Source organism: Tachyglossus aculeatus, chromosome X1 (assembly GCF_015852505.1).
Source record: "Tachyglossus aculeatus isolate mTacAcu1 chromosome X1, mTacAcu1.pri, whole genome shotgun sequence".
Taxonomy (NCBI): Eukaryota; Metazoa; Chordata; class Mammalia; order Monotremata; family Tachyglossidae; genus Tachyglossus; species Tachyglossus aculeatus.
The window spans coordinates 74,649,374-74,672,485 of record NC_052101.1 but is presented as its reverse complement, the minus strand read 5'-3'; the positions used below and the strand labels follow the sequence as shown (position 1 = coordinate 74,672,485).

Genomic DNA, 23,112 nt, shown 5'->3' with positions numbered 1-23,112 from the left:
CGTCTTTCTCGCCACTGACCTCTCACCCACGTCCTGCCTATCCTGATATGCCCTCCCCCTTCATATCTGACAATCACTCTCCCCACCTCCAAATCCTTATTAAAAGCACATCTCCTCCAAGAGGCCTTCCCTGACTTAAGCCCTCATTTCCTCTTCTTCCACTCCCTTCAGTGTCACCTTCGCACTTGGATTTGCACCCTTTATTCACCCCTCCCTCAGCCCCACAGCACTTATGTACATATCCGTAATTTATTTTTTCATAGTAATGTCTGTCTCCCCCTCTAGACTGTAAGGTGGGCCGGCTAAGACACAGGGAAGGGGATCGCTCATCCTGTAAAATACATAGCGATCAAGATCAGCCCCTGTACTGGGCACAGTGCACACTGATAGCAAGCACAAGTGGGCTAAACGTTGGGACAGGGGCAAGTTGTTTTTTTTTCCCTTAAGGGTATTTATTCAGTGCTTACTATGTGTCAGGCACTGAACTAAGTGCTGGGGTAGATACAAGCTAATCAGGTTGGACTCAGTCCATGACCCACATGGGGCTCACAGTCATAATCCCCATTTTACGGATGAAGCAACTGAGGCACAGAGAAGTTAAGTGACCTGCCTAAGGTTCAGCCACTGAACCAGGGGCTGCAAATACCTGGGCATACAGCAGTGGGGATGGAGGAATAGGAAAACAACTAGATGTAAGTTCAGTTCTCTTTCTCTCTCTCTACCTCTCTCCCATTCTCCAACAAGCACTGTTCTTACCAAATTCCCCAATCCCTGCCTCACCCAGCTTCTCCTGCTGGCACTAGTGCAGATGGAAGCCTTCCGCTCCTCCCTGTGGGCCAGGACACGGCCCTCCTTCTGCATCCTCCCTTCCCAGTCCTGAAGCTTTTTGGAGCTGGAAAATGAGGGAGAAGTCAGGGGAACAGGGGGCAAGGGACAGTGGAAAAGCTACTGAGTGCATGGGAGCATGCTTGGAGGGTGGGGATTCCACTACTTCCAGATGACGTGTAGGGTGGAAATGCCCTCTCTGGACAGATCGGAAGGATACTCAGTCAGAACAGCATGAATCTGGGCTTTGTTGTCCTCCTGGGGAGTCTTGAGGAAGGGAACTGGGCCCGTAGTCTTCTGGGGGTCAACCTCCCCCAACCCTATCACAAAACCCCAAGCGAGCTTCCTGTTGCTGATTCCTGCCTTTCCTTGCCTCTGCTTTGCTGTCCTTTCCCATCCCCACTTGCAGCACATCTTATTGCTCTGAAGCAGCCACATGGGGGCCATAAACTCCACGGCTCTTTGTTGACCAACTCCTCATCGGTTTCATTTTGTTTGATTCTTCTTAAAAATAAAAAAAAAGATTGCCAATGCCTGCATTAGGTAATATTTCAAGTCACTCACAATTTTCTTGTCACTTTGATGCACTTGGGAATTATTTCTTCACTGGGAATTTTCTACAGAAAAGTTTTAAACATTCGCACATGGCTCTGTTTCAGAGTCCAAACTCTAAATAAGTTACACAAAATAATCACCAAACTACACGCATATCAGAGAAGTGGTAAGGAATTCAGGAAGTAGGGGAAATGTTACACACATCATACCACACGTGGGATTTATAGGCACTATTTGGGAGCTTTGAAAAAACAACCTATTTACTATAATTTAAGACCTAATTTTATGATTACTTTCTCTAACAAAATTTATTTCATTTAAATACATCATTACCTCACCAATCAATTCATGTTAAGATCAATTCATGCTACAGGTCCCTTTACCTAAACTACAGAGATTCCTAGCAGGAACTTTTACTACTGAAAAAGAAAACCAAACAGTGAAAAGCCACATTATAATTGTTAGAGTTGCCTAGCCCAAGATCATTTAAGAGCAGAACTGCTGGAACTAAGTTTAAAGATAAAAACATTCTTCAACTACTCAGTCTTATTAACCTGGATGACTGGTGTTGAACATTGAACTGTCAGAGCTTAAACAAAGATGGACTTTGAATCAAACCAATCGTGACATCTCTTCTTGAGCCACTATTTTCTAGGATCACCTACAGCCCAGCAACCTGAGATGTAGGCAGGGAACATGTCTACCAAATCTACTGTAGTGTACTCTCCCAAATACTTAGTACAGTGCTCTGCACTGAGTAAGTGCTCAATTAATATGATGGCTCGACTGATCTGGTACAACCTTGGCAAGAGGCAACGCTTAACTTTCTTGAAAATTGTATAATGAAATTTTTAAAAAATCATTTTCAAAGCAAAGGAGATTCAGATATACCATTAAATGCATATAAGTTTTAAGAGTGGCTGCTGCTTTTGGACTACATTTGGAGAGTTCAGGACTTTTTTTGGTAAAGAAAAGGACATTTAAGAGATTTATGGGTTTAAGTGAAAGATATACTTTAAGATAGATGATCCAAAAGTGCTCTTCTCCTGCAATTTTATAATACCAATCCTTATTCTGCATTAAATGTGGAAATGTAACAAAAGTTTTTAAAATTATGAAAAGTTAAGTTCATGATTCCTGGCAAAATCAGATTCATATGAGTAATAAAGATCAAAAAAATGAATATCATAAGAACTGCTCTCCTATCCTTCAAATAGGAAATAATCCTTATGAGCCATTTCACCTGTTTCATTTTATCAGCATATAAATGAACAGATTAACATACATTTCCAGCACAGTCAGTAAATGACACCCAAACAATCTCAATTTAAGCAACAAAGATTATTCCAACCCACACCCTCACACTCAAGTGGTATAACCTAAAACACAGGTGGAATAAAAAAGTTATTTTCTATCCTTAAAAAGACACTGAATTTATACTGTACCTGCCAATTTAATGTCTCCTATTCGAATAATGTGTGGCCAGTGCTGAAGAGTTTTAGCAAAAAATGGGTTTGTGACTCCTAAAATGACAGAAGGCCTAAACAAAACAAAAATGAAACATAGAAAAAATAAGAATTGGTACCAAAAATAATTTTATGTATATTCATTTGAGTGGACAATATATAGATATTGTGGTGCTGCCATTTCTTCTTTCAAATAAAAGGCACGATACTGTCTAATATAATACTTAGACAGGAATACTACTCATTCAGGTAAAAGTAATGCAAAAACTCCCACCCAAAAAACATCTGAATTAATCTTTTACGCTTTGGGCCTCTATTTTCCCCAAATAGAAGTCCCATTAGCAGTATCCAGCTATATGAAGACAGACAAGAGCCCCTCTCTTAGAAGAACAGTTTCCAAACTAGATTTAGCCTCTTAAGAGTCGTACTGCACTAAAAATCCCAACTTCAGTGATAAAAATTGATCCATCTTTAACAGCACTTTATTTTACTTACGGGGCCTGTGTACGGGTAGTGTATTCTTTGAATTCACTGTCATGTATAGTGAAATACGGTCTGAAATCACTACAGTACTTCAGTGGAGAAATACAGCTGTGGCCAGAGAGAGAAAGAGAGAGAGAGAGGGAGAGAGAAATATTTTAAGTGCAAAGGAAATGATAGGCAATAAGCAAGCCATTACTTAATAAACATAGATATACTGAGGGCAAAATGGAGGCCCATGAATAATCTTTCCATTCCAATGAAGTGTAAATCCATTTCCGATTTAAGTGATTGGGCCAATGGAAAGAGACTAGTAAACATAAGGCATTTACCTAATGAGCGCCAAAACAGTTTCTGAAGACTCAGATGGAGATGGAGCCATCACAACAAGAGATTCTCCCAACAAAACCAGTTCCCAAAGCATCTGGCTGTGAAGGAACACTGGGCAGAAACACCTAAAAAGAAATGAAAAGATGGCAATTCATTTTATTTTTCATCATCACATTCACTTCCTAGCAGCAAGATTATGCAACTGAAAGTCATGAGACCTGGGTTCTTGTCCTAGCTCTTCCAACGGCCTACTGTGTGATCTGGGTTAAGTTGTTTAACCTCTCTGAGTCTCAGTTTGCTTATCTATAAATTGAGGATATGATACCTGTTCTCCAACATCTTAGACTGCAAGCCCTGGCTGGGACAGGGACTATGTCTGATCTATCTGTCTTCTATCTACCCTAGCATTTATCCTGGTATTTTGACTTGACTTATACTAAGTGCTTAATAAATATCAATTACGACAAAATGGAAGGAAAATCCAATTTTGCATGTAAATCAGGAATTTAAATAATGATTTAATTTAGTCCTCATTTCCCCTATCCCCTCTGCATCACCTACGCTTTTGGATTTGTACCTTTTGTCTTGTCTTAAGCTAATGAGTCATCTATGACCCATAATGACTCCATGGACATCTCTCTCCCAGAATGCCCGACCTCATTCATTCATTCAATCATATTTATTGAGCGCTTACTGTGTGCAGAGCACTGTACTAAGCTCTTGGAAAGTACAATTGAACTGGCAGTCTAGCCATAGAGTTTTCTTGGTAAAAAATACAGAAGTGGCTTTCCGTTGACTTCTTCTTTGCAGTAAACTTGAGTCTCTGCCCTTGGCTCTCTCCCATGCCGCTGTTGCCCAGCAAAGGGGAGTTTTGACTTGTAGCAGAGACTGTTAGAGTACTGGAAACTCTCCAAGTGCCATCCGGAGAGGGGGTTGTACCTATTCATTCCACCCTCAGTCCCACAGCACTAATGTACATATCTGTAATTTATTTTAACATCTGTCTCCCCCTCTAGACTTTATACTCCTTGTGGGCAGTGAACATGTTTACCAATTCTGTTGTAGTGAACTCGCACAAGCACTTGGTGCAGTGCTCTGCACACAGTAAGGACCCAATAAATATAATCAATTGGTAAACAGATATGTTGAACATTTGATAAATATTAAGAATATGAAGTTGAGGCTTAATTTACAGCATAGCATGGTGTCTTTCTTCTTGGAATAACATCACCATCATCTGACCAATTTTTAATGAACTCATTACCAATAAAACATACGTTTCCAGGAAAGGTTTTCTATGGATAAAATCATTTTGCTAGGTCAACTAATTCAGTTTTTAAGGAAGTAGGGCTGGATGTGACAGGCCTGTGCTGTGGTTACTTAGAAATGTAAAAAAACCCAAAACAAAACCATCAGAAGGGGGAGTACTAACTCTACACAACTAAATTCCTGAAAGGGCCAGGGTGGATCCAGATCATATTTTATCCTTCCAAAGGAAAAGCTGCACATTTTTCAGCAGGGTTGAATTACACAGAGGCCTGTCAGGGCACCGCTCTTATTGTACATTAATAAGTTCCAGTTGTGTGGCAGTTTCCTTGTGTTATGTATCCCTCCCTGATGATCTAATCTTTTAGGTTCACAGTCCTTTCTGGTAGACACTACAGAAAAAAATGGGAAAAACATTCCTCCTTTCCCCAAAGACAACGTACCTCCAGAGAGAGAAGAGAAAACTTTCAAACAATACTTAAGGGTGAAATAGAGCAGACTAAAAAGGGTGTGGGAGGAATGGAAACAGGGAGAGCTGCTCAATTATTCATCATGAGAAGGATTAAAAGCGACACAAGTAGGGTAGGCATTCTAGGGACAAGAGAACAGAAGACATGGGGAAGAGCTAGGAAAAAGGCTTTCAAGATACACTGATTAACAAGGAAATTCTCATCCATTTAATTTTATGAGGAACTTATACCAATTTATTTCCATGGGATAAAGCAAGATGCAAATGACTACAGGCAGCTTTTAAGACAGAAGTTGAAAGATAACTTTTTTATTGCTAACAATAATGATAATAAAAATAATAATAACGACATTTGTTAAGCACTTACTGTGTGCCAAGCATTGTTTTAAGTACTGGGGTGGATACAAGCAAATCGGGTTGGACAGAGTCTCTGTCCCACATGGAGCTCACAGTCTTAATCCCCATTTTACAGATGAGGTAACAGACACAGGGAAGTGAAGTGACTTGCCCAAGGTCACACAGCAGATAAGTGGCAGAGCCAAGATTAGAGCCCAGGTCCTTCTGACTCCTTTACCTGCTGAAGTAATGTTGGGTGGTTGAACACACATATACACACCCTATTAAGAGACTAAAAATTGAACTGTATTAATCAAGCGCTTACTGTATGCAAAGCACTGTACTAAAAGTGCTCTAAATAATCTGCCCAATGTTATATTTAACTGCATTACCTGGTAAAGATACAATGAGAAATGTCAAAGGAGTGAGGAGTGTGAAAAGGAGTTGGAAGCTCCCCATTCCCTCCTCTTCATCTGGGTTTTATGAATAACACAGGCACACATAAAAATGGTCCTGACTATAATATTCCCAATCTTCGATAAAAGTGTTTCAGGTAACCAAAAATGGGCTGTACTACCCAGCTTCACAAATTTCTTCAAGCTATAGACTCCCTACTTTAAAAAGGAAAGAAAGTTGTATTACCCATTCCAGCTGGTACTGAAAACTCAATGAGTAAAATGGTTCTCTGTGATCAAGACCGATGTTAAATTCCTCACAATAATTAACGGCTATTTTACAGTAGGGATTTACAGAGTTGGCATGAGCTTTGGAGAAAGAAATGAAATCTGGTCCCCTGCCTAATAACTAACTGAGCTACATTAGGCCTGCATAACTGGCAACCCCTCCCCTGAGTTCACTGCCCCCACATGCTCAAATCAGTTCAAAACTTTTAAATTCTTAACTAAACATGAAATTGAAGAGCTGTCGTCAACCAAATCAGTGGGCTTCAAGGCTGTTCACCAATTTACCTTACCTTACCTACCTGCTCTCTTGACCCACTACTCCTTAACTCCCTCTCTTGATCTCTCCCAACCTACCTAATAACACCTCGCTCTCGACTCTCCAGCCTCAGTCCCCTCACTCATGCTGTTTCCCCGGTTTGGAACTTCCCGTCAGCAAACCCGACAGCTCATTGCCCTCCCTATATTTAGAGTCTTCCCAAGAGCCCTCTTCCTCCAACATGCCTTCCCCAATTAACTCCCATCATTCCAAGTCATATAAACCCATCATCATGTATCCACTCACACCCGTCCTCGGCAGTTTATTCCACTGCACGTTCAATTACTTATGATGATCAGTTTAACTGTAAAGCCTTTTATGTATAACAATAGACACATTCCCCGCCCAAAATGAGTTTACGGCCTACAGGGGGAGACAGACATTTTATTATAAATATGAATAAATGACAGATATGTATGTAAGTACTGTGGGGCTGGGAGAGGGGATGAATAAAGGGAGCAAGTCAGGGTGACGCAGAAGGGAGTGGGAAAAGAAGAAACGAAGAGCCCCAATCTTGCCCATCCATAAAAGGGAAGAAGCGGAGGGCTTTATGACCTGTCTGATGTTAGCAAGAGTCGGGGCTCTCATAAGTAACACCAGGGCTGTTTTGGCCAGGATTTAGGGTTGAGAGTCCCCAGCGTGTCACAGTGTCACTGTGTTTGGTGTTTTCCTTGGTTTCTCTTCCATTACTTACTTCACAGAGATGGATGGGTCAAAGAGGTGAGATGATACACTAAGTTTTTGGAGGAGAAGGTGTACACACAGATTATCAAGTAACAATGACATATCAACCAGGGCACTAGGCACTGGGGAAAAATACAGTGAAAATTAGCAAGTGGCATGCCAGGCCATCCTGCTTGACATATCAACCTGAGACTGAGTGTCGGGCATGACATCCACCTGGCCATCTCGGGTTCCCACACTTCCAGGCTCCAAGTCATTCCCACCAATTGTGCCAACATCCCAGGGGTCAGCCTCTCTCTTTTTTGTGCATCAATACGTACAGCCAGAATATAGGGTAAACGCGAAAAGTAATGTGAGTCCTCTAGACTGTGAGCTCATTGTGGGCAAGGAATGTGTCTACCAACTTTGAGAATAATAATAATTGTGGTATTTGTTCAGGACTTACTATGTGCCAGGCACTATACTAAGCACTGGGGTAGATACAAGATAATCAGGTTGGACACAGTCCCTGTTCCACATAGGGCTCAGTCTTAATCCCCATTTTACAGATGAAGGAACTGAGGGCACAGGGAAGTGAAGGGAAGTGACTTGCCCAAGGTCACACAGCAGATTAGAATCCAGGTCCTTCTGCCCCCCAGGCTCATGCTCTATCCACTAGGCCCCGCAGTTTCCCTGCTGTAATGTCCTCTCCTAAGTCTTTAGTACAGTGCTCTGCACACATTAAGCCCTCAATAAATACCACTGATTGACTGAGGTTCAGAAGAGTGACCAGGAGGCTGTGGAAGCTATGAACAAAAATATGGCACATGGCCAATCTTCATCCTCTGAACCTTCCCTGGACTGAAACAACAATTTAAAAATTTTGATCATGCCCACTTTATAACTTACAAGTGAAGAACATGCAATGTGTTGGCACAAAATGCTAATGAAAGTAAAAGGATAGTGCATTTGGTACAATCCAAAATGCTGTTCTGTAAAATCTTCAAAGTGACAGGTTTATAAATAAGTAGGATTTAAGATTCAGAACAGAAACGTCAAATTTAAGTTTGCTGGTGGGTTAAATTACATTTTATGTGTTTATCTCAGAGAGTGAGTGGGGGTGGGGGTGAGATTCTCACCCACTCTGACCCACAGACACCCAGTGCTCCATAACCTACAAAAATGTGAGACACATCAGCATGAATTACCACAGAATAGGTATGGGCAATATATGATCCCAAATGCTGCCTTTCTAAACCTTCCAAGCGCCACATCTATAAATAACAAGTCGGCTTGGAGATTTGGAATAGAGGGTGACAAACACTCAAATTTGCTGGTGCGCCAAGTTTCATTTTTATGAAAAACTGGTGAGTTGGCTTGGGCTCCAAGTGGAAGGAGAAGGGAGATGTAACTATATATAATATAAATGTATATTAATGGTGTGACACAGATAAACATCATCATCATCATCAATCGTATTTATTGAGTGCTTACTATGTGCAGAGCACTGTACTAAGCGCTTGGGAAGTACAAATTGGCAACATATAGAGACAGTCCCTACCCAACAGTGGGCTCACAGTCTAAAAGGGGGAGACAGAGAACAAAACCAAACATACTAACAAAATAAAATAAATAGAATAGATATGTACAAATAAATAAATAAATAGAGTAATAAATATATACAAACATATATACATATATACAGGTGCTGTGGGGAAGGGAAGGAGGTAAGATGGGGGGGATGGAGAGGGAGACGAGGGGGAGAGGAAGGGGCTCAGTCTGGGAAGGCCTCCTGGAGGAGGTGAGCTCTCAGTAGGGCCTTGAAGGGAGGAAGAGAGCTAGCTTGGCGGATGGGCATAGGGAGGGCATTCCAGGCCCGGGGGATGACGTGGGCCGGGGGTCGATGACGGGACAGGCGAGAGCGAGGTACGGTGAGGAGATTAGCGGTGGAGGAGCGGAGGGTGCGGGCTGGGCTGTAGAAGGAGAGAAGGGAGGTGAGGTAGGAGGGGGCAAGGTGATGGACAGCCTTGAAGCCTAGGGTGAGGAGTTTCTGCCTGATGTGCAGATTGATTGGTAGCCACTGGAGATTTTTGAGGAGGGGAGTGATGTCAGGGGTAATCCTGATTGAGAGACAAACCCCAACAGTGCTCCTCCATCATCCCATCAGTCCCCTTAACTTTCTGCCCACATGGTCTGAATCAGCATCTTCTTCACAAGACCGTACTTCCCCCTTTACTCCATCTTCCCTAATCCCAAATTTTATATTCTTGGGAACCATACCCTTCTTTCTTTGTCCTCCACTTCATTCCCTGCTTCCTCCTCCTCTTCCTCCCCTCACCTGTGACTTCCTAAAAACTTTATTCTTGTCCACAGGTAAACCTTGTTCTTCTCCTAAGCCAAAGGCCATATGGGAATGTTCAACGGGTGTTCTTGGCTCACTGTCTTGTGAGTTTTGACACTCCAGATTTAAAGGCTCCTCTAATTATAAGACCAATTTCAATTTTCAAATAAGTTTCCTTAAAGTTTAAAAGAAAAGATACCCATTGCAATTCTCCTGTCCAAATTTCCTTAACCTCTCTGCAGCCTCTGGCACTGTGGACCACTTCCTCCTCCTTAAAAGCCTTTTGGGTCACAGTCTGGCTGACACAGTAACTAACCTCCTCCTCCTCCCTCTGATGGCTTCTCAGTTTTGTTCACTGGCTCTTTTTCTGCCTCTTGCCTTCTCACTGTAGGTGCCCCACATGGTCTCCTTCTCTTCTTGCTTTAAACTCATTTGCTTGGGAAACTCAGCATGTCTAGAACTGAACTACTCATTTTCCCCTAAAACCACTTCTTCTCAAACTTCCCCATCTCCGTTGAGAACACCGCCAATCCTCCCTCGTCCCACATGTCTACAACCTTGGCATAATCCTCAACTCCTCACTGCCTTTCAACTCTCACAGTCATTCTACTTCTATATCCGACAGACCACATTTTCCATAACCACCCATTCTTCTCCACCCAAACTGCTACTACCCTGGTAAGTGCTTGATCTCCATTTTTGCTTCCCTTTCCTGTGCCTCAGTTCCTTCATATGCAAAATGGGAATCAAGACAAGTGCTTGTTTTATGATGGCTAGATTATTCAAGCACTTAGTACAGTGCTTTGCACACAGTAAGCACTCAAAAAATACAATTGAATGAATGACAATGGCCTCCTCAGTGGTCTTCCTGCCTCCAGCCTCTCCCTATTCCAGATGCCAACTTTTCATTCCAAGTGCAGAGACAAGAAGAGGGCAGGGACTTTAGCGGGAATGAGGAGAGGGAAGGATTTGGCTTCAAAGGGCTACCAGGCCAGAAAGCCACTGTTTTGGGTCGTTTCAATCTTTTTTTAAAAAAATGGTATTTGTTAAGTGCTTACTACATGAAGGCACTCTACTAAGTGCAAGGGTAGATAAAAGCTACTCAAGTCAGACACAATCCATGTTCCACAGTCTTAATCCCCATTTTACAGGAGAGGTAACTAAGGCACAGAGAAGCTGAGTGACTTGCCCAAGGTCACACAGCAATTAAGTGGCAGAGTCAGGATTAGAACTCAGGTCCTTCCAAATCCCAGGTCCATGCTCTATCCACTAGGCCACGCTGCTTCTTGTGTAGATCTTTTCCTGTAGATTCTCACCCTGGAAAGCCAAAAAATCCTTATGAAACCTCACTGCCTAGATTCTTATACATAAACTTTTCAAACCTAAAAAAACTTTTGTCCAAGAAAATATTTTTGCTGCTCTTAGATACTGTTCAGAGTTGGCTGAGCCCACATGATTCCTGGTCTGTTTATGGGACTGTGTCAAAGCTCTGAACCAAGAAAAGAGAGAGAATGGACAGAAAGTAATGGAGGTGAAATATGTCAACATCTTAGCCCCTCTCCATCTGCCAGGCTGATGCAATCAATCAACATCATTTGAGTGCTTATCCTGTGCAGAGGATTGTACTAAGCACTTGGGAGATGACAACAGAACCCTCAAAGATTTATATGTATTTCATGTTAAGAAACACTTGCAATCCTGACTGGAAACTCTCAAGTCTTGTCAGAGGCATGGGATGACTAAGCCTGGGAGTCTAGCTCGAGAAACTACAGAGGCACTCATGCTACACAATGCTGCATGAATCATCTTCCTGAAGTATTGCTCAGCACGTATCTCTTCACTCCTCAAAAACCTGCAATTCCATCCATGTCAAGCTTGGCAAGATCAGCTTCAAGGTTTATATTAACTCGCCCCACCTTACATATCAATTCTCTCCAGCTCACATTCTTGACTCCTCCCTAACTCATCTTCTAACTGTACTTCTCTCAACTCAGAGAAGCGGCATGGCCTAGTAGACAGAGTACGAGCCTGGAAGTCGGAAGGACCTGGGCTCTAGTCCCAGATCTGCCATGCCTGCTGTGTGACCCTGGGCAAGTCGCTTCACTTCTCTGGGCCCCAGTCACCTCATCTATTAAATGGGGATTAAGACTGAGCCCCATGAGGGCCATGGACTGTGTTCAACCTTATTAGCTTGTATCTACCCCAGCACTTAGTTCAGTGCCTGGCACATAGTAAGCACTTAAATACCATAAAAACAAAATAAAAAAACCTCTCCCACTTCTGTCCCTTTCCACATGCTGTTTCCTGACTTGAGACTACCCTCACCCCACCCAAACCCGAAACTGAGAGATTCCTTCCCATGTTCAAGCCCTCCTAAAACCCCATCGCTTCTGACAGATATTCCTCAGTCAACTCCCAACTTCCCGAGTCATACCACTCAGACAGCCAATGCTAGCTCTGAAGTATTTATTTTTGCCTTTCCTCAGAATGTGTGTTTACAGGTGCAGTTAATTGTATGGTACTATTGGTAAATATTTTTATGCCTGTCTACCCAATTAGAGTGCAAGAGCATTGACGGTAGGGAAAGTGTTCTTGTACGCTTGTTGTGGGCAGGGAATGTGCCTACCGACTCTGTTGTACAGTACTCTGTTGTACATGTCCAAGACTGAACTCCTTGTCTTCCCTCCCAAACCCTGCCCTCTTCCTGACTTTCCCATCAGTGGTGACGGCACTACCATCCTTCCCGTCTCACAAGCCCACAACCTTGGTGTCATCCTCGACTCCGTTCTCTCATTCACCCCTCACATCCAAGCCATCACCAAAACCTGCTGGTCTCAGCTCTGCAACATTGCCAAGATCTGCCCTTTCCTCTCCATCCAAACCGTTACCCGGCTCGTTCAAGCTTTCATCCTATCCCATCTGGACTACTGTATCAGCCTCCTCTCTGATCTCCCATCCTCGTGTCTCTCCCCACTTCAATTCATACTTCACGCCGCTGCCCGGATTGTCTTTGTCCAGAAACGCTCTGGGCATGTTACTCCCCTCCTCAAATATTTCCAGTGGCTACCAATCAACCTGCGCATCAGGCAGAAACTCCTCACCCTTGGCTTCAAGGCTCTCCATCACCTCGCCCCCTCCTACCTCACCTCCCTTCTCTCTTTCTACAGCCCAGCCCGCACCCTCCGCTCCTCTGCCGCTAATCTCCTCACCATGCCTCGTTCTCACCTGTCCCGCTGTCGACCCCCGGCCCACGTGCTCCCCCTGGCCTGGAATGCCCTCCCTTTGCCCATCCGCCAAGCTAGCTCTCTTCCTCCCTTCAAGGACCTACTGAGAGCTCACCTCCTCCAGGAGGCCTTCCCAGACTGAGCCCCCTCCTTCCTCTCCCCCTCATCTCCCCTCCATCCCCCCGTCTTACCTCCTTCCCTTCCCCACAGCACCTGTATATATGTATATAGGTTTGTACATATTTATTACTCTATTTATTTATTTATTTTACTTGTACATATGTATTCCATTTATTTTATTTTGTTAATATGTTTGGTTTTGTTCTCTGTCTCCCCCTTCTAGACTGTGAGCCCACTGTTGGGTAGCGACTGTCTCTATATGTTGCCAACTTGTACTTCCCAAGCACTTAGTACAGTGCTCGGCACACAGTAAGCACTCAATACGATTGATTGACTGATTGATTGATTACTCTCCCAAGAGCTTAGTACAGTGTTCTGCACAGTCAGTCAGTCAATTGTATTTATTGAGCACTTACTGTGTGCAGAACACCATACTAAGTGCTTGGGAGAGTTCAATATAATAGCACAAAAGACACATTCCCTGCCCACTATGAGCTTACAGCCAAGAGGGGGAGACAGACATTAATATAAATAAAGTACAGACAATACATAAGTGTTGTGGGACTGGTGGAGGATGAATAAAGGAAGCAAGTTAGGGCAACACAGAAGGGAGTTGAAGAAAAGGAAAAAGAGGGCTTTGTCAGAGAAGGCCTCTTGGAGAAGATGTGCCTTCACTAAGACTTTGAAGGGGATCAGAGTAACTCTTTCGGATTTGAGGAGGAAGGGCATTCCAGGCCACAGGCAGGATGTGGGCGAGAGGTCAGCAGGGAGATAGACGAGATCGAGGTACAATAAATACCATTGATTGACTGCTTCTGTGGTACTTTCCTGAAGGCTTGGTACAGTGCACTGCACCCAGTTGGTGCTCAATAAATACCTTTACTATTACTTCTACTATTTACCAGCATCCAGGAAGGAAGGTTTACAAGAGAAAATAAATTGCTCTAACACACAGGAATTTTAAATTCTCACCTGAAAATATCCACCTCATGAATGGTAGGCAGAACAAGAGATATTTGCGTGTCCGTCTGAAAAAGACAGAAAATGACTAAACAAAAATATAATCATCAAGATATTAAACGATTTAGTAATATACCTCATCCCCCAGTCTGTTGAATCTCTGGACAGTTGCCTTATCATATGGAATCCACTCAAAACTCCCTTAGACATAGATGTTCATACCCAGAATTCTGTGATTTTACTATTTTGTCTGTTAACTGTAAACTGCAGGTGCTACATGCACACTCTAGGTCACATGCCCCCACATGCAGATAGTTCTAGCTTGTGCAAAGCACAAGAAGAATCAACTTTTGAATGGGGGATTTGATTTCTCCCATCTTTGTTCAATGAAAAAAAGCAACAAAAGTCAATGCACAGTGGAGAAGCAGAGACCAAAAGAGTAAACTAAATTCTACAAAATGAAAGATTCAGCTCTACCCATATACATATATGGCCCTGGGGAATAACAGAAAGACAGTAATATATGTTTAACTCCTTTGAATGGGCTTCTTAAAAGCACACAACCGTTGGCCTCTCTCCACAGAATGAAGGGAAGAGTCTTGTTCAGACTCATTTAAGAAAAGGGTCACGTTTCCAACTGGAGAGTATGTTATGATTTCCTTGGTATCTGCTTCAGGGCAATGTAAATAAAAAGGAAGAAACTTTGTGAACTTTATTATCTATTTAAGAGAAAACTGTTTAGCAGAACATTTTAGAAGTGCGTATGCCAGGGCCAACAACGAAATATGGCAAATAGTCATTTACACTGACAGGAACCTTAAATTTTAGAGTTAAGGTAAGAGGTAGAGCTCCAAATTTCAGGATGAGGGGATAGTTTCTTTTGAATACAGGTAGATTTTGGCCAATTCAACTTGGGCTTTGTTCACAATGTTCAGAATTGGTCACTTTCTGAATTTGAGCTCAATATATTTATTACAATGACCAGGATTCCCCACATACAGTGACTATTTAAAAAAAATTCAGATTCATTAGCAGATGGTCCCCTTATTTCCATGAGTAATTGGCAAACACAGCAGCAAGAGATACAGGTGAAAGAAGGCAACAAAACACAAGGATACACAGTGAGCATCTGACATGGGGCACTTTGTTTCAAGTAAGGCAACATTTGAAAAATCTATACTTCTGTTGGATTGAGCAACCGACTGCTTCAAAAGGACCCAGAGCGTTACCCTTATAATCTCTACCTGCTGAGTGAACTGTACTATCTGGGTTGTTCCAGGCTTGTCATGGCACATTGGAATCCGCACCTTTAAGAAGAAATGGGAGAGATTTGGGTTGTTTTTATTTTTTTTACAATGACATCTTCTAATTACTTCTATCAGAGTAAAGAGTACACAGCTACCCATTCCATGACTGTACATAGTCTAGAGAAAAATATATGAAGATGATCCATATTCTTCTACCAAGATGTCAAAAGAATATTGAATGCAAGACATGCATATTAAGTGGAGAAAAGTGGACGGGAAAATGCATTTTTTTATTGAAAATAAAAATGATCCCACAACGTTCTCTTTTCAACCACATCATGAATCCACCTGAAAAAAAAAGCAATTACTACATCGGAAGTATTTAAGCCCCTACTGTGGACAGAGAACTGTATTAATTACCAGATCAAGGACCTCCAATATCACATAAAAAAAATTAACGTTCAAACTCTCTTTATTAACTTGTCCACACCTAATCAACTAAGCAGTAGTATTTATTGCACATATACTATGCGCAAAGCACTGTACTAAGCACTGAGCACCTAACATGATCAGGTTGTATCTCTCCCAACTACCCACCTCAGCACCAATTATGCACATATGTGATAGCACTTTGGTATTTATTGATTTACATTCCCTATTACTCAAGCATTTACTAATCTCTATATCCATTTCTCCTTCTTCCTCCTATCTGTAAATGATTTAGTGCCTGTTTCCCCCACTAGACTGTAAACTCCTTAAGGCTACTTAATAGTCTACTAACGCCTGTAGTCTCCTAAGAGCTCATTACAGTGCTCTGCACTAAAAGCTCCTTACGGGCAGGGGACAGACATGACTACCAACTCTGTCATATTGCACTCTCCTAAGTGCTTAGTCCAGGGCTTTGCACCTAGTAAGTGCTCAATAAATGCTACTGATTGCACGCAATCAATAAATACTATCAACTGGCTGTCAATTCACTTCCCTGAAACTTCCCCAACTTTTAGGCAAATATTAGTAAAAATCATGAGACTCCAAAATGACTGAATCCACTCTGGACCCACAACCTGCAGGAACTAGTCCTTGCCTTGCTGTGTATGTCACATTGGAAAATGGGGCCGACTAAACATTGAAAGACCTATCAATTCAACATGGAGTTATTCATTTCCTAAAAATCTCTCAAAATTTCTAACTTATGACATCATATATCAGTATATATTAATGACATCCTTCTACATAGAAGCAGCGTGGCTCAGTGGAAAGAGCACGGGCTTTGGAGTCAGAGGTCATGGGTTCAAATCCCAGCTCCGCCAATTGTCAGTTGTGTGACTTTGGGCAGTCACTTCTCTGTGCCTCAGTTCCCTCATCTGTAAAATGGGGATTAAGACTGTGAGCCCCCCGTGGGACAACCTGATCACCTTGTATCCTCCCCAGCACTTAGAACAGTGCTTTGCACATAGCAAGCACTGAATAAATACCATCATTATTATTATTATTGCACATGTTTCTCTCCAGGAAATAAATGCCACAAAACTTGTGGATATTCAATATGCATTTTGTATGAATCCATTTAAGAATTCATTCAATCTGAAATCTTCTACAGTGCTTAAGTCCAGAAAATGGATTAAAAGACAATGCCACCTACGATCGACATATTCACCTAAAACTGTTACACTCTGAAGACTATCCGGTATAGTCCTTTGGGACCGACAGCATTTTTAACCCTATTTTTCAGATTCATTCTGAAATCCACGCGGTGCCTCCCGAAGTAACTTGGCCCTTCCTTCGTTCTGATCAGGTCCCTACATGTTGCGGTGAAAACATCACCCGATGAAGCGGGCTGTACCCTGTCTTGTGGGAGATGGCTGTTTAACTCTTTCAATCCTCTGGCAAGCACAGGGGATGAGAGAACAGATGTGAGACTGGATTTGGGGAGGAAGATTGAAAATGAAACCCAGAGTTAGCTTTTCCTCAGCGCACATCCCAAGGAGAAATAGTCAACCGAAGTAAACGGGGAGCGATGATTACCTTCAGAACCACTCCCATAATTGGCAAGTGTAATGTCTTCCCGGGTATAGGGGCAGGCCAATGGTCAACATCGTTACAAGCTGAAAAATACAATGAAATACTTCCTCTGTAGCCACTTCGGGCCCTTGACAAAATGAAAGAGGAGGAACGACAGGGTTAATCAAATAAGCATTCAATCCCGGCTTCCATCAAACTAGAGTACTGCGTGAGCCTCACCCGTGTGCCTCGGGCCCAGCTTGGCCCTGGTGCGGGCTGGGCCAGACCACGGCACGTGGGGGGTCAGGCTTGGGCGGGCCATATACGCCCCTGTTTCGGGCCTCTTGTGGGCCAGGGTGGAGAGCAGTGGCTCCCAGCAAGCGTGGAAGCTTCATTCCACAGCACGAGAATCAGGTGTGCGCAGCATCCCCCATCTGCTCGCTGGACTCACAACGTCCAGTAGCCCAGAGGGACAGCTGCGATGTGCACCGCACTACACATGTGCGGCCCCAGAAACATCCAGGAGTGAGGCAGGACTGAAATTCTAGAGCCTAGCCTGACCTGAGTCATTGGAATGTGGACTCACATCTGGCCCAAAGCCCCAGCCAGGCCTAGAGAGGCTCAGCCCAAAGCATGTTGCCACCTGGCCGGGAATAGGAGGGATGGCCATTTGCCAAGCTAGGGGCTGCGTGCAAGATGGGGAGGTGAATGCTAGTAGAGGCTAGTCATACGCTCGTCACCACAATGTGTGGGCGGTGGAGGTAATGACCCTTTGCCCCCAGGAAATCAGCATTTATGTGTGTGTGGTACCCATGTGTGTACACACACACACAATTTTCCAACTCACCTGCTTCCAAATAAGGTTCACTCTTTTCAAAATACTCTGGTGCTATCTGTTTTAGCACCGTGTGAAAAAAATGGATATAAGGTAGTTTGCTGATCAAAACCAAAGACTGGAAAAAAGAAACATAGATTAAATTACCATAGCTTAATTAAGGCTATCGATTCATTTTTCTGCATTAGCAGTTCCTGGCAAACTATATTCAGGAACGGGTGGATTGAGCAAACTACTAAATGGTAATTAAATGGAATGTAGTTTGGGACTGCCCAAAATGACCCTGTGACTAAATTTCGGTGTGATGAGGTTGGCATTTGATTCTTCTCTGTCTTTATGTCATGAAGTTAATTTTGAGAGGAAATACTGACTTCTGCAGCCTAAAGAGCCTCTTCGTCTCTTTAGAATAACACTTTCGATTTAACCTTAAATACGGACAGAGATAGCTCACGGGCCACGACCAGACTGGCATCTTCTTCTGCAAAACTCACTTCAGGGTCCAGAACAACCTCCTTGCAGGCAGGAGGAAGACTGCCTCATTCTACTGTGTTTTCCCAAGAGCTCAGCACAGTGCTCTGCACACAGTAGGCATTCTGCAGATGCAACCAATTGATGGGTTGATCTGACCCACGACAGAGGAGCAGAATGGGCCAACAGTGGGATTGATAACACAGTGCCGGTGCTTTGTTATTGACCTGGTGCTGACTTACTCCATTTTTCCCGTGGATGAAATAGCAACCTTGGTGTAAGTTCTAAAGCTTGCATAATTCTCCCTTACTGAGGCACCAGAACAGACCTATGTAAAACAGGAATCATACACTAAATACACCAAAAGCTACCTTTTCTTGAGCACTCCTAGTATCTTAAAGCACCACACCCGACTCTACGACACAAGGACAGTTCATTATTCCACTACTTCCTTTTTTTGTGAAATACTGTATTACTCCAAAACCAAGACAAGAGGTGCCCTTTTTTTTGTTTATACACCTTAACATAATGGGTTTGTCTTTCAGTCACGATGGGTGGGACCGCACACCATGTTCTCCAGGAACTGCGAGCTGGAAACTGAAGTATCCATCCTTTCTCCTGCGGGCTGGGAGTTGAAGTGCTTCGCTTTCGTTCCCTTCTTCTTTCCCTGACCTATGGCAGAGTGGGCCCGACCCAGTGGGAACGGCTCTTGAGTGCAGGAGAAAAAGCAAGCCACAGGTTTGAATCTGCTTTCCCTCCGTCTTCTGGGTTCCTCCACCTCAAAAACACCTTCCTGATGCCTCCTCAGGCTGAAACTCCAGTCATCACCTATCCTGACAACTGCAGCAAGCAAGTTTTTAAAAGGGGGAGAAGACGGGCTGAAACGTAGAGAGGAATACCAAAGAAGTGATCTACAGAAGCAGGGAGCAAATGACAGACACTCAGAAATGATGGCAAAGGGTGAATGGAGAGATCGATTACTTTTCTGCTCGGAAGCAAAAGATTTTAGAAGGCTGCCTTGTCAATTTTGGACTGTCTTGGTTTTGGAGCAATAAGGTAGTCCTGAGTAAAAATGTATCAACTGTTCACTAGGATCAAACTTGGAAGAAAGATGAAAATTTAAAGTTATCATCCACCTGCAACCTGACACTACATCAAAACAGTTATTAATTTTTCCCTCCCAAAGCACATAATATTATATGCATGTAGTCCTGTGGGGATTAAAATCAGGAGTTGGTTTCTTTGTAGTATTTGGTCCACTGCTAGAAAATTAATGACTGCACAGTAAGCATTAGGTGATGAGGTGGAGGGGTGCAATCACCTAGGCTGGCTCTGCTTTTTCCCTTAAAGATCTTCTTTAAGTCTCTTCAGCCTGACTTTAAAAAAGGAGAATGAGGTTCTACCGAAATGTTTCCTTGAAAGAGTATAACTGAGTGGAGCCAAATACATTTTAAATCCATACTTTCACAAATAGCTAAACTTCTCATAATTGCTGTCTTAGACAATGCTGTGTTTTATGAAATCCTTTTTTTCTGAGTCAATTGGGGAGCAGGTTCTAAATTCTTGATTTTTCATAGGTACTATGTAAATAAACTTTGACAACTATTTAAGTAATTCTACTTAAAATGAAGGTGGGGGAAGAGAACTTGGGAGCATCCCACTGTGTATTTTTCCTGCCAGGCTCAGACTCCTGTTCCTAACCCTCTTCTTTTTTTTAATGGTATTTGTTAAGCTGTGTGTGCTAGGCACTGTACTAAGTGCTGGGAAGATACAAGCTGATCAGGTTGGACACAGTCCATGACCCACATGGGGCTCAGTCTTCATCCCCATTTTACAGTCCCTCTAGACTGTAAGCTCGTTATGGACAGGGAACGTGTCTTAATTCTATTGTACTGTACTCTCCCAAGCACTTAGTACAGTGCTCTGCACACAGTAAGCACTCAATAAATACCACTGATTGATTGATGAGGTAACAGGCACAGAGAAGTTAAGTGACTTGCCCAAGGTCACACAACAGACACGTGGTTGAGCCAGGTTTGGAACCCAGGTCCTTCCAACTCCCAGGCTCGTGCTCTACCCACTAGGCCACGCTGCTTCAGTTACCTCCCCCCGGAGATGCTGCTGCTGGGATTGTCTGATACTGAACTGCTTGAAAAATTCACAAGCTCCTCTTGAGCCTCCAACCAGAGTGGCTCAGGGACTCTTCATAACTCCTCAGCTTCCTGGAGGCAGAAGAACTGGTTTAAGGGTAGAAGTCTGTGGAAATTCTTGGGGGTCTACCTCAGCCAGGCAGGGAGCACGGCAGAACACTGGCCAATCGGCATTCACGTTTACCTTCAGAGAAGCAGCTGGCCTAGTGGATAGAAGCACGGGCCTGGAAGTCAGGAGGACCTGGGTTCTAATCCCACCTCCACCACTGGTCTGCTGTGTGACCTTGGGCAAGTCACTTCACTTCTCTGGGCTTCAGTTCCCTCAGCTGCAAAATGGGGATTAAGACCGTGAGCCCTATGTAGGACAAGGACTATGTCCAACCTATCTTGTATCTACTCCAGGGCTTAGAACAGTGCCTGGCACATAGTAAGCACTTAACAAATACCATTATTTATTTTATTTAGTATTTCTCTTAAATTTTAAATCATTTTCCTCCACCTACTCCCTCCCTCCCCACATTTCAGTGGCGGTGCTTTGTTGGGTTTTTTTTTTTTTTTGTGGTCAGACTCGGTTCACCTATTACTGCATTAGCAGTCTAATGTTAGACTTTTAGGCTGCACACTGAAAAATGGCCAGCACTTTGTTTTCCTCTTCTGTGTCTCTTCACTACATTAACCTCCCACTGGGTTTAGTTTACATTTGGCAGAAACAACTTGGTAGAAATATATAAACTGTATTTTGGTGGTGTGTCAAGTTTTTACTGTAATTTAAATAAAACTGAACAAGTTAATTATGTCACCTTTAAAAACAGTCATCATGGGAAAATGGCCCTATTTTAGGCAACCCGCAGAGCACGTTTCTTAAATTTTCCACAAGTTATTAAAAAGTGCAAGACAAATTTAAATAGACATGTTGGCTCATTTTTAAATAATATTTTGACACTTTTAAACCAAATTATTTTCGAGCCTCCCCCACCCCCATAAAAATTTGAAGACTAGAAAAATTCAAGTTCCAGTTGTAAAAACAAAAGTGGACTACTACAACAGCCGTGGAATTCTGAGACAAAGGATGCTGTTGATATAACAGATTGTCAAACTCCTACTCCTCTAATGGAGCATCCTCCATGAGAGGGCACCATCACAACGCTTCATAAGAAACAAAAAAGGTTATGGACCGTGATTGTAATGGAATCAAGGGAGGAAGTGGAGAAAAACTGGCCCACCAAGATTCTCTGGAGACTTTTTTGTTTGTTTAACTAAAAACAATAAAAAGCAATGCAACTGCACTTTTCCGGCTAATGGGATTTAAATTAGCATCTCCTTCTCCCTCAATATTACTTAGGGCGACAATTAAGACAGGTATTAACGTCATGAAGCAATCAATGTACAGCTACCTAAAGCCACTTCATGGAAAAGGATGATAAAGGAGAAATCTATAAGTCTCAAAAGAAAATGCTGAAAGAGAAACAAACAATCACATTGAACCTGGACTGATTGGCCTATCTGGCTTCATTGGTTTTACTCTCATAACACTGTGCCACTCTTCTGCCTTAAAAACGACTATGCTTAAAAAATATATTATTATAAAATAAAAAGATGTCCAAATCAACTTGGTAAGAATTCAAAAGAAAGATTTGTTTAAAAATAGACAACACACTGTGGGCACCTGAAAAATATATATCAAACTTGTGTGGAAACAACACATAATGCACAACAAAATGACTTTTCTAACCGGCATCCAAGTTGCAAATTACCTTCTGGAAGTAGCCTCTTTTTAATGTTTTATCTCGAACTTGTCGGAAATAAACATAACCATAGAAATATGCAGGATCTTTCTGCCAAAGAATAACAAACCTTCAGTCAACAAACATCTCCAGTTTCTGAATACTTAAGGTTCTTCACATATGCCAATTCGAGTATGTGGTACCTTAAAACTAAAATACAACATTGAACTCTACACTAAAACAGCTAAGAATTGTGTCATATGAACACTGCCCCCACCCCAAAATGAAATAATCATACTGTTCAAATATGAAAGTGAAATTCCCTTTGGCCACGCAATAGCTTCCTGATTGTTTTTCTCACTTCTATTCTGCAAAATGGATAAATAAGCTAAAAATGTTCTAATATAATTAGTTTAAAAAATCATTTACTCATGCTTGGGGAAAACTGAAGGTGCCATTTACATTTCTACACCAGTCTTTTTCGAATAAAATGAGGTACTATGAGGTACTAATTTAGTAGTAAAGGAGGTACTAATGCTAATTTTTAAATACATAATAGGATAGGATTAGCTGTCTCTCAAAAGGGAAATTTCCCCTTTCAAGTTAACTACATAACTACTTCGACAATTTATGAAGCCCCTTGCTATTTAAGT

At 42.5% G+C, this 23,112-nt stretch overlaps 1 protein-coding gene across 1 annotated transcript in view; it reads right to left on the bottom strand.

Moving 5' to 3' along the window:
• Positions 1–23,112, bottom strand: part of DENND6A (DENN domain containing 6A) — a 67,667-nt gene that overhangs the window by 14,920 nt on the left and 29,635 nt on the right. Inside the window, exons 5-12 of the mRNA XM_038772545.1 lie at positions 22,490–22,570; positions 18,130–18,235; positions 17,307–17,386; positions 15,279–15,341; positions 14,047–14,102; positions 3,659–3,781; positions 3,342–3,437; positions 2,826–2,920 (exon numbers count right to left, since the gene is read on the bottom strand). Of these exons, the coding sequence (XP_038628473.1) occupies positions 2,826–2,920; positions 3,342–3,437; positions 3,659–3,781; positions 14,047–14,102; positions 15,279–15,341; positions 17,307–17,386; positions 18,130–18,235; positions 22,490–22,570 (700 nt within the window). The remainder of the gene's footprint in view (positions 1–2,825; positions 2,921–3,341; positions 3,438–3,658; positions 3,782–14,046; positions 14,103–15,278; positions 15,342–17,306; positions 17,387–18,129; positions 18,236–22,489; positions 22,571–23,112) is intronic.